Source organism: Sardina pilchardus, chromosome 6, assembly GCF_963854185.1.
Source record: "Sardina pilchardus chromosome 6, fSarPil1.1, whole genome shotgun sequence".
NCBI lineage: Eukaryota > Metazoa > Chordata > Actinopteri > Clupeiformes > Clupeidae > Sardina > Sardina pilchardus.
In genome coordinates, this window is record NC_084999.1 from 6113454 (window position 1) to 6125953 (window position 12500).

Consider the following 12500-nt stretch of genomic DNA (forward strand, 5'->3'; position numbering starts at 1 on the left):
ACAGCCGAATGAAGCTCTACATCTTGATTGTCTATGTGTGTTTTTTTTTTTTTTTTTTAAACTACATTAGCCGAGTATTTGCCTAAAGGGGCATCAGCTTTTTCAGTGGGACAAAACTCAGAATATCCTACCAGTAAAACACAGAACATGATACTTTGATGTTAGAATCTATTTCAAGTGATGGATTTCCACAGGCAAAAAATATAGGCCAACTGGGATGTGTGAACTGAGGTTAGTGCACTATCGACTTGCGACATACTCCACGTCGTTAGGTGGCAGTACACACGAGAAGAGTATCATCAGACAGCGCACGAAATTTTTAAAATCAGATATACCGGAAATTGTCATACACTAGGAAATTGAAAGATGGAGGCGGCCGTGTTCATTTTCTCTCTCATCGACTGCTGTGCATTAATCTTCCTTTCGGTGTACTTTGTATCCTTTCTGAGAGATGTCTACATTTCTAATGTTACACTTTGTGTATTAACATGAACAGTTTTATAGAATGCTTTGCGTGATTGACATGAATCTAAATAGTTGGTGGTGTCGGATCTCTCTGACTGCCGCTCATTTCCGTGATTACTGTAGCTAAATCAGTGCTGTTGGCTTTGAATACTTCTACATCTTTGTGGACACATATGTACCTGTTGATTGATTAGACTACTCTAACGAGCCACACCTCGATAAGGTTGGACTACAGGAAAGTAGCCTACATAATGTAGCCTACTGCTAGTATTGCTCAGTTGAATTTTGTCACTGGACATAGTAAACGAACGCCCAACGTTATTAATATTCTAGGAAAAGGTAGTTCAACATTTCATGATCCGTGATCACGACAGCGTCGAGCAATGTTTAATGTCAGTCTCGCATGTTTTTGACCAGATTTATTCATCTTAACTCAACGGACAGATCATCACTCTTTCAGATTTGGAATGCGACTACATCAATGCACGAGCCTGTTGCTCGAAGTTGAATAAAGTGAGATATTAAAGTGTTTCCAGCATACTGACCTGTTGTATCTATTTTACTTAGTAGTTTGCTCTCTAAAATCCTTGATTATTAATTTTTTTTGTGCTAATGGAACCCCTTTTTTCCGCCGATTAAACGTGTCTGCAGTGGGTCATTCCAGAGCTGGTAGGCCAGACCTTGGCAACAGTCCTCATGTTGGTCTCCATGCACTGGTTCGTCTTCCTTCTTAACCTGCCAGTAGCATCCTGGAATGTCTACAGGTGAGTGTCAAAGGTAGATGCACCTAGCTACAATCAATCCCCAAACTACACATTGACTTAATGAGGAACTGACATTTACTTCTGTTTTCGTGAAAACTAATCAGTCTTCACATATTTGTTAATTTTAAAGCTATCATTTTACATAGAAGAGTATCATAGGTTACAGCTATGTTACTAGTTTATTACATTGTTGTGTACAGTCAGTTTAGATCCCTTAAATCCACTCTAAGCATATGAAGTGCTTGTTTTCTGCCGGTGTTTGCCTCAGGTTTCTGAAGGTCCCTATGGGCAACATGGGGGTTTTTGACCCCACGGAGATTCACAATCGCGGGCAGCTTAAGTCTCACATGAAGGAGGCTATGATCAAGCTGGGCTTCCACCTGCTCTGTTTCTTCATTTACCTATACAGGTGAGAGAACTATATCAACAGTCATTTGGTAGTGACATTACTAGAATGGCCAATGCATGAAAATGCAAATAACACGTGAAATGTCATGAATAGTTAAAACAGATAATGCAGAGATGGTTACTAAGGTATTGCTAGGATAGCCATGGTGGTTGCATGGTTTAATGAATATCATTGATAGTTTAAAAATAGATACTCCAATACTGGCCGGGTCTCTAACACTGGCCAGTCTCGCTGTGGGCGGAGGTAAATAAAGGCCAGTCTCAAAAAGAGGCTGGGGCTATTATTAGAAGACGTTTTTCTAGGCAGGCCTCAACATTATGCTTGTGACAGTAACACAATTAACGCCTGTGTGGAGAGAATTAGCATGGAGAGAATTAGCATGGCTCTGCCTATTGTCATTCTCATTGCGACTCCCCACACTACTTCCTTCAGTTGGAGCTTCTAATTATTGGAGTTTGGAGTGGTGTGTTCAGGACAGGTGATACACCTGTGTGTTTTGTGGCGGATTTGCATCAGTGGAATGATACGCTGGTAATTGCTACGGAGCAAGGTTACTGGCTTACCCAGATAACATCAGGAGTAACCACTGATCAGGAGTAACACGTCACTTTAGAAACAATAGCTGCTTTGTGCAATACTCTTTTAGAGATCAGTGGTTGCTACTAGGGCCCTAATTTAAATGCTGGACAAAGTGCAACATCAGTCGTTTGAGTAAAGTCCTTGTGCATGAACCAATGCCGTCATGTGGTGTGAGACAGGCTTGAGCTGACCCACCCTCATGGTATTACATTTACAAATAGATTTGGCATAGTTATTAAGCAAGCTTTAGTTAGATTCTGGACTAAGCATTTAAAGCAGGGCCCCTAAGGTTACCCGGGGTAACCACTTACTACTACGCTTCGTGAGGCAGCCCTCTGATTTCTGTCACTCTAAGGCAGTGACTCACAACAACCGTGTGTGTGTGTGTGTGTGTGTGTGTGTGTGTGTGTGTGTGTGTGTGTGTGTGTGTGTGTGTGTGTGTGTGTGTGTGTGTGTGTGTGTGTGTGTGTGTGTGTGTGTGTGTGTGTGTGTGTGTGTGTGTGAATGGTTTGAATGGTTTGAATGCTCGGTCCTCCAGGCTCGTTCCCACTGACCTATAAAGAACACTGGATAGACTATCCCATTGTTGCCACCCCATCATTCTTTATCTAGATCAGTGGGAACGAGGGCCGAGGAAGGAAAGGAGGATAGATAAAAAGACGAATGAGAGAGGCCCCTAATCTCAGCCACGACTTGGATGTAGAGGAGGAGGCACCAGAAAGATGAACTTGTGATGTCATCATTAGGAAGTAGATTAGGTTGCTCAACCAGAACATGAGAGGGCAAAGATCAGGATTATTAGAAAGCAGTCTGATAAGACTGCGGTAGAGGCTTCCTGATCCACAACTGATTATTGTTTAGTGGATTGAAGATGACCATTTCCTGATATTTTGCCTTTGTCTTTGGTTATTTTTGCGAGTAATTATGCTACTGTTTCTATGGTTGGCAATGGGAAATTGAATTGCAACCAACAAAGTTGCTTTGGGAAACACGCCCCTGCATGGAGACCATGGATTCGATGAATTCGTAGATTCCAAACGCGTGTGAACATAGAACATGTGAACAAACATGTGTGAGCATTTGAAAACAAAAACAGAATAGTGTGGTTGCCGCCTCGGTGTCCATGTCCAGTACTGCTTTGCTCTATTAATATTGTTTCTTCAAGTTCATTGTAAAACAGATTCATATAGAAATGGATATGTAATGACATGACTGAAGCTGAGGGAATAGTGAATTATCATTCATCTTTAAACATAAATATTCATTATTATTTTATGTGGATGTTGAAAAATATTATTAGCATGTAAAAGCTTTATTATTTATTTATTTACCTCTGCCAACTTGCGCCAAGGAGATATATGTTTTCATCGGGGACCGGCCGGCGTTTGTCTGTCTGTCTGTCTGCTTGTTTGTTTGTCTGTCTATCTGTTTGTTAGCAAGATAACTCAAAAAGTAATGGATGGATTTCGATGAGATTTTCAGGGAAGGTCGGACATGACCCAAGGAAGAATCGATTACATTTTGGGAGTGATCCGTAATTCCGTCGGGATTCTGGAGGCATTTATGTATTTAGCTTAGTGGTGTAATGGCATGGTATGGCCACGTGGTGGCGATCTGAATAGTTTAGGTTCAAATGTATGACAACCTAGGAAGAACAATGCAGGCGGAGGTCTGCACTCTCTGAGTGCTTTTCTAGTATTAACTATATATAGCATGTAAAACCTTTATTATTATTATTATTATTATATTAAATATATTATTAGCATGTAATGTAAACCCTTTCTTTTCTCCTGTGTCTCTCTCTCTCTGCAGCATGATACTGGCCCTGATCAATGACTGATCCCCCTGACCTTTGACCTCCAAACTTGCCAAATCACAACCTCTCCACCCTGCGCTGTATTAGATCAGATCGAGGACCCCCTGGACATCAGCACTCCATCATCTCTACTGTGTAGCCGTCAGGCCATCTCTCCCCCCCTTTCTTCTGTTCTCCAAGAGTATGTGAATCAACTTGATTAGATTGTTCAGGTGGTCTCCCTTGTGTATTTCTGAGTTTGAGTTTGAGTTTGAGTGTGCGTTTGGTTGTGTGAGTGAGTGTGAGTGTGAGAGACAATGTATGCGTGTCATATCAGTGTTGGTCGTACCATTATTCCACTAACTTGTTGCTGAAGCTGTAAACACACACAAACACACACACGCACACAGACAGACACACTAACACACACACACACACACACACACCACAGCTTCTCAGGGCCGTGGCAAAATGACAATCTACTCATCTTAGCATTTGATTGGCCAACACACCGCCTCCAAGCCAATCAGAACACTAAGACCATCCTTATGGAGCTGCCAGTATTGTCCATTACATTCAGCTGCCCCCGGCTCTCCTCAAGCTGGACAACAACTCTTCGGTTATGACTGCTGGAATATTCTTTTGTTTGTTTGTTTGTTTGTTTTGATTGTTGTTGGTGACTTGAAATGGGCGTGAAATATTAAACTAGCAACTTGCCAGCAAAGATCAACAAATGGGAATATAATACTTTGTGGGTTTTTGTGCATTTGTTGAGTTTTTGTTGTTGTTGTTTGTTTGTTTTTTTAACATTTGCTATGATGCTGGCCTACCCACTGACTTATTAATTGTGCATTTTAGCAGGGGAAGTGTATTAAACTAAACTTATGGGTTACTATGTCGATCCAAAGCTCAGTTAACCCTATAGCTGAGTTATGCTTAAGTTGCTGTGCTAATCCAATTTTTGTTGAAGTTGCCGTGTGCGTGTGTGAGTGAGAGAGAGAGAGTGTGTGTGTGTTCTAGTCAAACCATCTGTGATTACTCTGGCTTTTGTATCAAACAGAAGAGCGGTGGTACATGTTGAGCACTGAACCTTAAAGTCTTAGTAGAGTCATAGTGGGTTTCAAAGGATCCACTAGTGTTTGTGGAGGGAAAACCACTTTACTGAGGGGGTAGGCAGAATGTGGTTTGGTTATGTCATCAATTTTTTGACAACTCTTCATACCAGATTGGCACAATGTAAAACACAGAAGTGTAAAACATGGATCTTTTTTTTTTTTAATCCAATAATACTATTTTAATTTGGAAGAGATTCTGTCTTTATTGTGAGTTGAACCAGCATGGGTACGGCTGTGCTAATGTTAAAATATTTTATTTGTGCTTTTTTTTTCTTTCTTCAGAAAGTGGTGTTTCTTTAAAATAAATCTAAAAACATGCTGACCTTGAAGAAAAGTAAGATCTGTGGGTGGTTATTTGAAACGTTTTCCTTTGTTCTTCAGTAACCTCAGGGCTCAAAGACCGTAGGCACTGTGGCGGAATCCAGGGCTTGGACAAAGCCATTTAGGATTTGAAAAGACATCATCATCATCCAACTACTTTGAAAATTCCAGATAATTCCAGACTTTTTCCAGTTTAGTTCTAGGGAGCATGGTAGATTATGTTTTTAAAGCTCGCGTTGGTGTTTGGGATGAGGAAGCTGTGCAGTCAGTATTATAGTTGAATTTATTTAAGACAAACTACAACAATTTTCAACTATTCTTAACCCACTAATAGACTAATACAGTATTCCTCACTCTAACACCCACTAATAGACTAATACAGTATTCCTCACTCTAACACCCATTAATAGACTAATACATTCTTCTGCTAGTCAGAGATTTGGATATTAACCAACCAGCCGGAACAAGCTGCTCAGCCCCCTCACCAAGCAATTGCTTTTACCAGAACGTGACTAACTGGACGATCCTGATTGATTGGATGTTAAGACCTAGAGTCCTATTTTTTTCTCTCTTTGCCTTGTCTTTGTCAGGACCTTTCTCTTGGACAAAACTCTCAGTCACTGAGAGGACTGAATTACCACTGAGGAATAGACTTCTACATGACCCAATCCTGTACTGGTGTTGTTTGAAGAATCACTTTGAGAGAGACTGAACAAGAATATGCTGCCCTACAACCTAAGTGCAGTATCTGCGAAAATTCCAGACTGAAATGTTTCAAAAGATCAATGAGATTTGAATAGATTGATTGGAGGATATGGCATTTTATGTTGGTGACGTAGCAGATACTGCATTTTGGCTTTGTAGGGCAGTACAGATTTCTGTAAATCAGTAATCAATAAGTGATGTAAAAAGAACTCAGTCTTGGCCCACTTATTCTTGGGAATTAGCCAAAGAAAGCACACCATGTGTGTCTAAGTCACATTCTACAAGCATGTGTGACTGACTTGGCCAGCAAAACATTGTTTGAGTTTTGCAGGCCACGTTACGTTTTGTAGATCAGTACATATACATAATACAAATTCAAATGCTGACCTTTTTTTTCACCAGGATACTGCATGCTAGCAGGTATGAAGGTCAAATCATTACACTGACGACTGAGAACAGGATAAGCAGCCCGTACAATACACACAAAAACATACAGATTTTTAAAACCCTGAATGCTTTATTGAAAATATGCATACATAACACCTCTCCTACACAACATTACACAACAGTACAATCACTTATTAAACACATTTAAATGCAAAAATGGATCCCTTGCAATCTGCAGTTATATGCCCCACATTCACTACCTGGCAACCTATATCCTGGGATGCTGGCTGGCTTCTGGCGTTGGCTGCCAAGCTTTTGGGGCAGGAGGAGGCAGAGAAAGAGGGAGGGAGAGAGAGAGAAAGGAAGAGAGAGAGAGGGAGAGAAAGAAACGCAAAGAAAAATAACTAGTCTCCAACTAAAGTGTTTTTTTTTTCAATAACGAAAAAGGAAGAAATTGAGAACGAAGAAATCTTGCATAAGCAGAACTTAGAGCATCACATTATCGTGATCATTTCAGTGTTTCAACTGCACTGAGGTGAATGAAGAGTGAGTGAGTGAGTGTGTGTGTGTGTGTGTGTGTGTGTGTATGTGTGTGTGTGTGTGTGTGTGTGTACACAAACAGTTAAGCACACACAGACCATGCACAAATGTGTGTGTGCGCGTGTGTGTATGTTTGTCAGTTTGTGTGTGTTGTGTGCAAGAGCCGCTCCTTGGTAACAGGACAGGTTTGGCTGGTGAGGGCTGTGTTCTACCTGTAGGGAGGAACTCACCTGCTGTAGGTAAGGCTGGTAACATTAGGAGTAAAAATGCCTACTCTGCTATTCTCAGCCAGTCCAATAATACATGCCATAACATAGACCGATATATAGCACATATTACAAAGCATACTGTATCAGGCAATGCTTCTTTTGCTGCACTGCCACTCTGATACATTTAGTAAATATCCATAATCATAAGGTACAGCTGTGTGTACAAATAGTCTTTATACAGACAGAAAAGATGACCGGTACAAATAAGAGCCACAGATAGAAAATAAAATAGCTTTGTAGCAAACTGCTGATATATACTTCCATATGATTACACTGGGAGATAAAACAGAAGCAACAACGACAATAATAATTATAATCATCATAAACATCATCATAAACAAAGTAACAAAGAAAAAAATAAATCAAAATGTTAAGAAAAAACAGAAAAAAAATGCAGGATTCCTGCGGGACAGGTGAGCTGTAACGTCAAACCCCAAAGGAAAGAGTAAAAACCAGAAGAGCGCCACACAAAATTAATAATAATAATAATAATAATAATAATAAAAAAATATCACTGGGGCTAGGCCAGAAAGAAAACAGCAGAATTTACAATTGAGAGAAGCCAGAGAGCAGACAAAACAGGACTGGACAGCCGTGCGGAGCGGTGATCAAGAAAGAGAGGTCCCCTTCCAAAAAGGTCGGAAAGCACGTCGAAAAGGCTCCCCAACGAGGGGCGCGACGTGAGAGAAGGGGCCTACCGTCGAGCAGGTGATTCTGTACAAACTACCGGGTTTAAGTTTGGTTTGGTTTCTCCAATCGGACCCGTTTCAGGTGTCAGTCTGACGCCGTGTTCACCTGGTACATTCATTAAGGAGGAAACACCCCACCTCACCTCACCCCACCCCACCCCACCTCACCTCATCCACCCCCAACTGCTCCTCTGTCCCTCGGTGACTCTCTCGCTGCCTTCCCCAAGCGTGACCTACTCCACAAGGCAAAAGCACTGCACTGGTGGCCTCCCCGCACCCCCCCCCCCCACCCCCCCTCCCGTCCCAGAAACCACAGGCATTTACACATGGCCTGCCCGTGACCTCCCAGGAGGAACAATCTGGCCGTTTGTATTTCCACTGCTGCTAGTGTGCTAGTGAGCATAGTCTATGTGTGTGTGTGTGTGTGTGTGTGTGTGGAGCGCTGAAACGCCTCAAAATGGCCTCAGTGGTGGGGTTCAGATATGTTGGGCTCCCTGGTGCCTCAGACGCCGAGGCTGGAAGGGAGAGTGTCTGTGTCTGTGTCTGTGTCTGTGTCTGTGTCTGTGTCTGTGTCTGTGTCTGTGTCTGTGTCTGTGTCTGTGTCTGTGTCTGTGTCTGTGTCTGTGTCTGTGTCTGTGTCTGTGTCTGTGCAGAGCCAATTGGGTGGAGCGTCCGCCCACAAAGCTGCTCCTTATTGGACAGCATACCAATCAGTCTAGCCAATGCCAAAGAACCCTACGGCAACAGAAGTGGTTCAGTTCTCAGGTCTCAGGTCACACACTCACACACACTTTTCTGGTTTCCTTTGTAGTGTTTGACACTCGGGACAGTTAAAAAAAAGGGCCTGTGATTCTTACTGATTAAAATCGGCTTCACAGATTAAAAAAAGAAATTATGAAAGTAAATTACGACATCATTATTTTCTGCTGGTGAAAACATCATTTACCTCAATTGTCTCTCACACACACAGACAGACAGACAGACAGACACACAAACACACACGCATCCACAAAAACACAGGCTGAACGGGCTAGGAGTTCATGCGGAAATATGTAGATATGAAAGCTGTTTTCCTACACCCATTGCGACCCCCCCCCCCACCACCAACCCTAAAGCGACCTAGCCCACCACCAATATCCCACAATGCCTTTCTCAGCGGCTACCCACAAGCCCCTCTCCTCTCTCGTCTCCCACCCCAACACGCCTGCAGAGAAGAAGAAAACAAAAAAGCAGGGGGGCTTCGAGGCAGCAAAGCGCATATGAGAGTTTGAGCGGAGCCACTATGACAGCCTCGCTGCCCCCCCCCCCCTCCCCCTCCCCCCTCAAAAAACGGGATTAAAAAGGAAAAGAGAAGTGTGTTTTAACACAGTAGGTTATTGTGTGCGACCACCACAGCCACTCAAGGCTGCATCCGTCCGCTCCAGAGCCATCCATCCGTAATCATAATAAATAATGAGCAATAAATAACCTGCGGTGGCCTAGTTCAAGTGCAGTTGGCAGGTGGGGGTGGGTGAGGGGGGGGGCCCAAGGCCTTGTGTAGATACTCGCATCACCAGGGGAGGGGGGGGGGGGGGGGGGGACGCCAGACAAGACACCGCTGACGTGAAGTGACGAGCCAAACGGTCCCCAGATCGGCCAATCAGAGCGGCCGCTGGGGGAGTTGTTCCATTCAAGTTATCCGCCCAGCTGTTCCATTGGACGTCCATCCTCCTGACGGGCCAAGACGGCAACCAATCAGAGGAACGCCTGAAACCCATGGCTACATTTCTCTCCATCTTCAATATAACCTTCATCATCATCATCATCATCATCATAATCTTCTACTTCTTCGCATCAGTCTTGATTCAATGCTTCTATTAGTCTATAGTGTGCGTTAACATTGTTTGTAGGTTTTAACACGACAGGTCCTCTGTTTTGGAGTCACCATCAGCTGTCCATGCTACAGCATTCTAGAGAACAGAGAGAGAGAGAGCGAGAAAGGCAGAGAGAGGGAGAGAGATAGATAGAGAGAAAGAGAAAGAGAGAGATATATATATAGAGAGAAAGAGAGAGAGAGAGAGAGAGAGAGAGAGAGAGAGAGAGAAATCTTATCACTTCAAATCACTGTCTGAATTCTAAAACACTGTTCAAAACACAATTCAACTATTTGCGGACCAGAGTCAGACAGGAAGTGATGCGTACCGTTGAGGCCCTCAGAGTCCTGCGGGTCCAGGAAGGGGGCGGGCCCCCAGATTCGGACGGTGCCGTCGTCGGAGGCGCTGGCCATGAGGCCCGGCAGCGCAGGGTTCCAGCTCACACAGTTGACCGTGCGCGTGTGTCCAGTCAGCTCTGCGATGGGCAGCTCACTGCGCTTGTGCCATATGTACACTTTGTGGTCTGGGCACGGGCACACACACACACACACACACACACACACACATTAAAACCACATTTAAGTCTGTATGCATTAACACACCCACTGACATGAATGTGGTTGATATGTGTGCTTTAGAGACACAATGTGTGTGTGTGTGTGTGTGTGTGTGTGTGTGTGTGTGTGTGTGTGTGTGTGTGTGTGTGTGTGTGTACCTTCACTGCCGCTGGCGATGAAGTCCTCGTTGTGTCCTCCAAAGCAGGAGTGGATGGTGTAGAAGCCCTGAGTCACTCCCTGGTACTTCCTCACCAACACACGGTCTTGCAGGTCCCAGAGATGCACACCCTACACACACACGCACACACGCACACAATTCTAAACTTTCAACTGCACATTCTAGAAATTCAAGAACGTCAATGACCAGTCATCTAAATTACTGTCTTTTGACCAAGAACTAAAGCGATCTCATGGTTAATTTCCTTAGAGGGCTGAACTTGGCTTTCCCAAGCCAGCCAGTCAGTCTGTACGTCTTCAGTCTACAGTGCAGCACCTACAGTACCTGAGTGGCCACATTGAGAAGAGCCAGGCGTCCGTTCTTTGATACAGTGAAGGACATGATGGGGTGGTCCTCTTGCACTCTGAAAGGACACAAAGCACACAGACAAAAGCATCACCTCACACGCGCATCCCTGCAGGGTTTTACACACACGGGGCACCATGGCAACCGCGCTCGCACACACTCACATGTTCCTGTCGGTGAGGTCCTCGAAGTTGTAACCACGGATACGCTGGTGCGTGTCGGAGGCCAGGACGGAGCGACCGTCACCCAAGCACCAGAGACACTGGACGCGCACGCCTTCCCATGAGTCCAGCAGGTTGCCATCCAGGTCCTACACACACACACACACACACACACACACACACACACACATTAGGCAAGTGTCCATTAACAAGTTTTCGGTCCCCTACCCAGGTAAAGGAGCGTTCTGCTACTCTGCCCTTTCAGCTGTGTCTCAACTACACATAAGACCCACAAGACCTACCCCAGACCTATGCAACCTTTGCTCTGAGATCGCTATGCTGAGTAGACTAACTAAAGTGGCATAGCAGCTGCAGCAAATACTCTACACATACAACTTCGCTAAATCTTTTATTAGCATTTTGATTCTGTGCTCAGTCACAGTAAGCTAAACATTCTTACGGCCTAAATCACCTACTTTGGAGGGTATCTTGTTTATTCTGCGAATTTACATGCAAATAACTTAAAATAGAGTGAACTGATTTCTTAGATTTGTTCAAACCCTTGTCTATACCAAGAAAGGGTCCCAAAACCAAGGACTGTCAAATATTTATGTTCAAATCTTATGTCTTCATATTATTTTCAGTCCTTGAAAGTACCAGACACTTGAAACTTGAAATTACATAGACAAACTTTGAGTGAAACCTGAGACGGTGCAGCAACCATTTTCCTGGATTTTGTCTGATTTGACACGGAATGACCCACATCTGAATAGCTGTTCCAAATTAAATGTTGCATTATGTTGGTTTCATTTGTAATTTGTAACATACAATCAAAATTCCGATTAGTTAAAAGCTATTTTTTAGCTGCCACTAGTTTGTTGATTCCGTGTCCCTCAACTCAACAAGCTAATGTAACCTAACCTACAGTATGTAACCTAAGCTCTAACGTCTACACTGCTGGGTTTAAAAAAAGTGCCTCTTCCACGCACCCCTTGTTCACACCCTTTTACATCTCACACCACTGCAGGAGCTTTTTGGAGCCGCACTTCAGCCCGTAGCAGCTTATTTCAGCCCCGTAGAAGTTCTCGAAAATCGTCTTTACGGCTGTTCCGCCAACGGAGACACACAATAAACGACCCCGTTAAAACTAGTTTCCATCTGATCCTCTGAAGTAAATCCGACTATTACAGCACAGACATCAAATACACACATCCAGATCCTACTCCCTAACACCAGCATGCACACACACGTATGCGGTTACTGAACTTGACCACCTCCATGACCTCCACAAACAAGTTTCCATTCAAGCCCCACACACACACACACACACACACACACACACACACACACACACACACTGATTACAGC

At 43.7% G+C, this 12500-nt stretch overlaps 2 protein-coding genes across 2 annotated transcripts in view; one reads left to right on the forward strand and one right to left on the reverse strand.

The window, feature by feature from the left end:
* The first annotated feature begins 354 nt into the window (after nt 1-354).
* cnih4 (cornichon family AMPA receptor auxiliary protein 4) lies at nt 355-5455 on the forward strand. Its single transcript, XM_062538236.1, has 5 exons — nt 355-435; nt 910-978; nt 1117-1229; nt 1498-1638; nt 4030-5455. Exons 1-5 carry the CDS (start codon nt 367-369, stop codon nt 4055-4057), a joined length of 420 nt encoding a protein of 139 aa, XP_062394220.1. The 5' UTR covers nt 355-366; the 3' UTR covers nt 4058-5455.
* Nucleotides 5456-8349: 2894 nt separating this feature from the next.
* The window catches only part of wdr26a (WD repeat domain 26a), a 12539-nt gene continuing 8388 nt past the window's right edge, over nt 8350-12500 (reverse strand). Inside the window, exons 10-14 of the mRNA XM_062538217.1 lie at nt 11136-11281; nt 10951-11029; nt 10607-10736; nt 10220-10414; nt 8350-9987 (exon numbers count right to left, since the gene is read on the reverse strand). Coding sequence (XP_062394201.1) covers nt 9965-9987; nt 10220-10414; nt 10607-10736; nt 10951-11029; nt 11136-11281 — 573 coding nt within the window. The 3' untranslated portion in view covers nt 8350-9964. The remainder of the gene's footprint in view (nt 9988-10219; nt 10415-10606; nt 10737-10950; nt 11030-11135; nt 11282-12500) is intronic.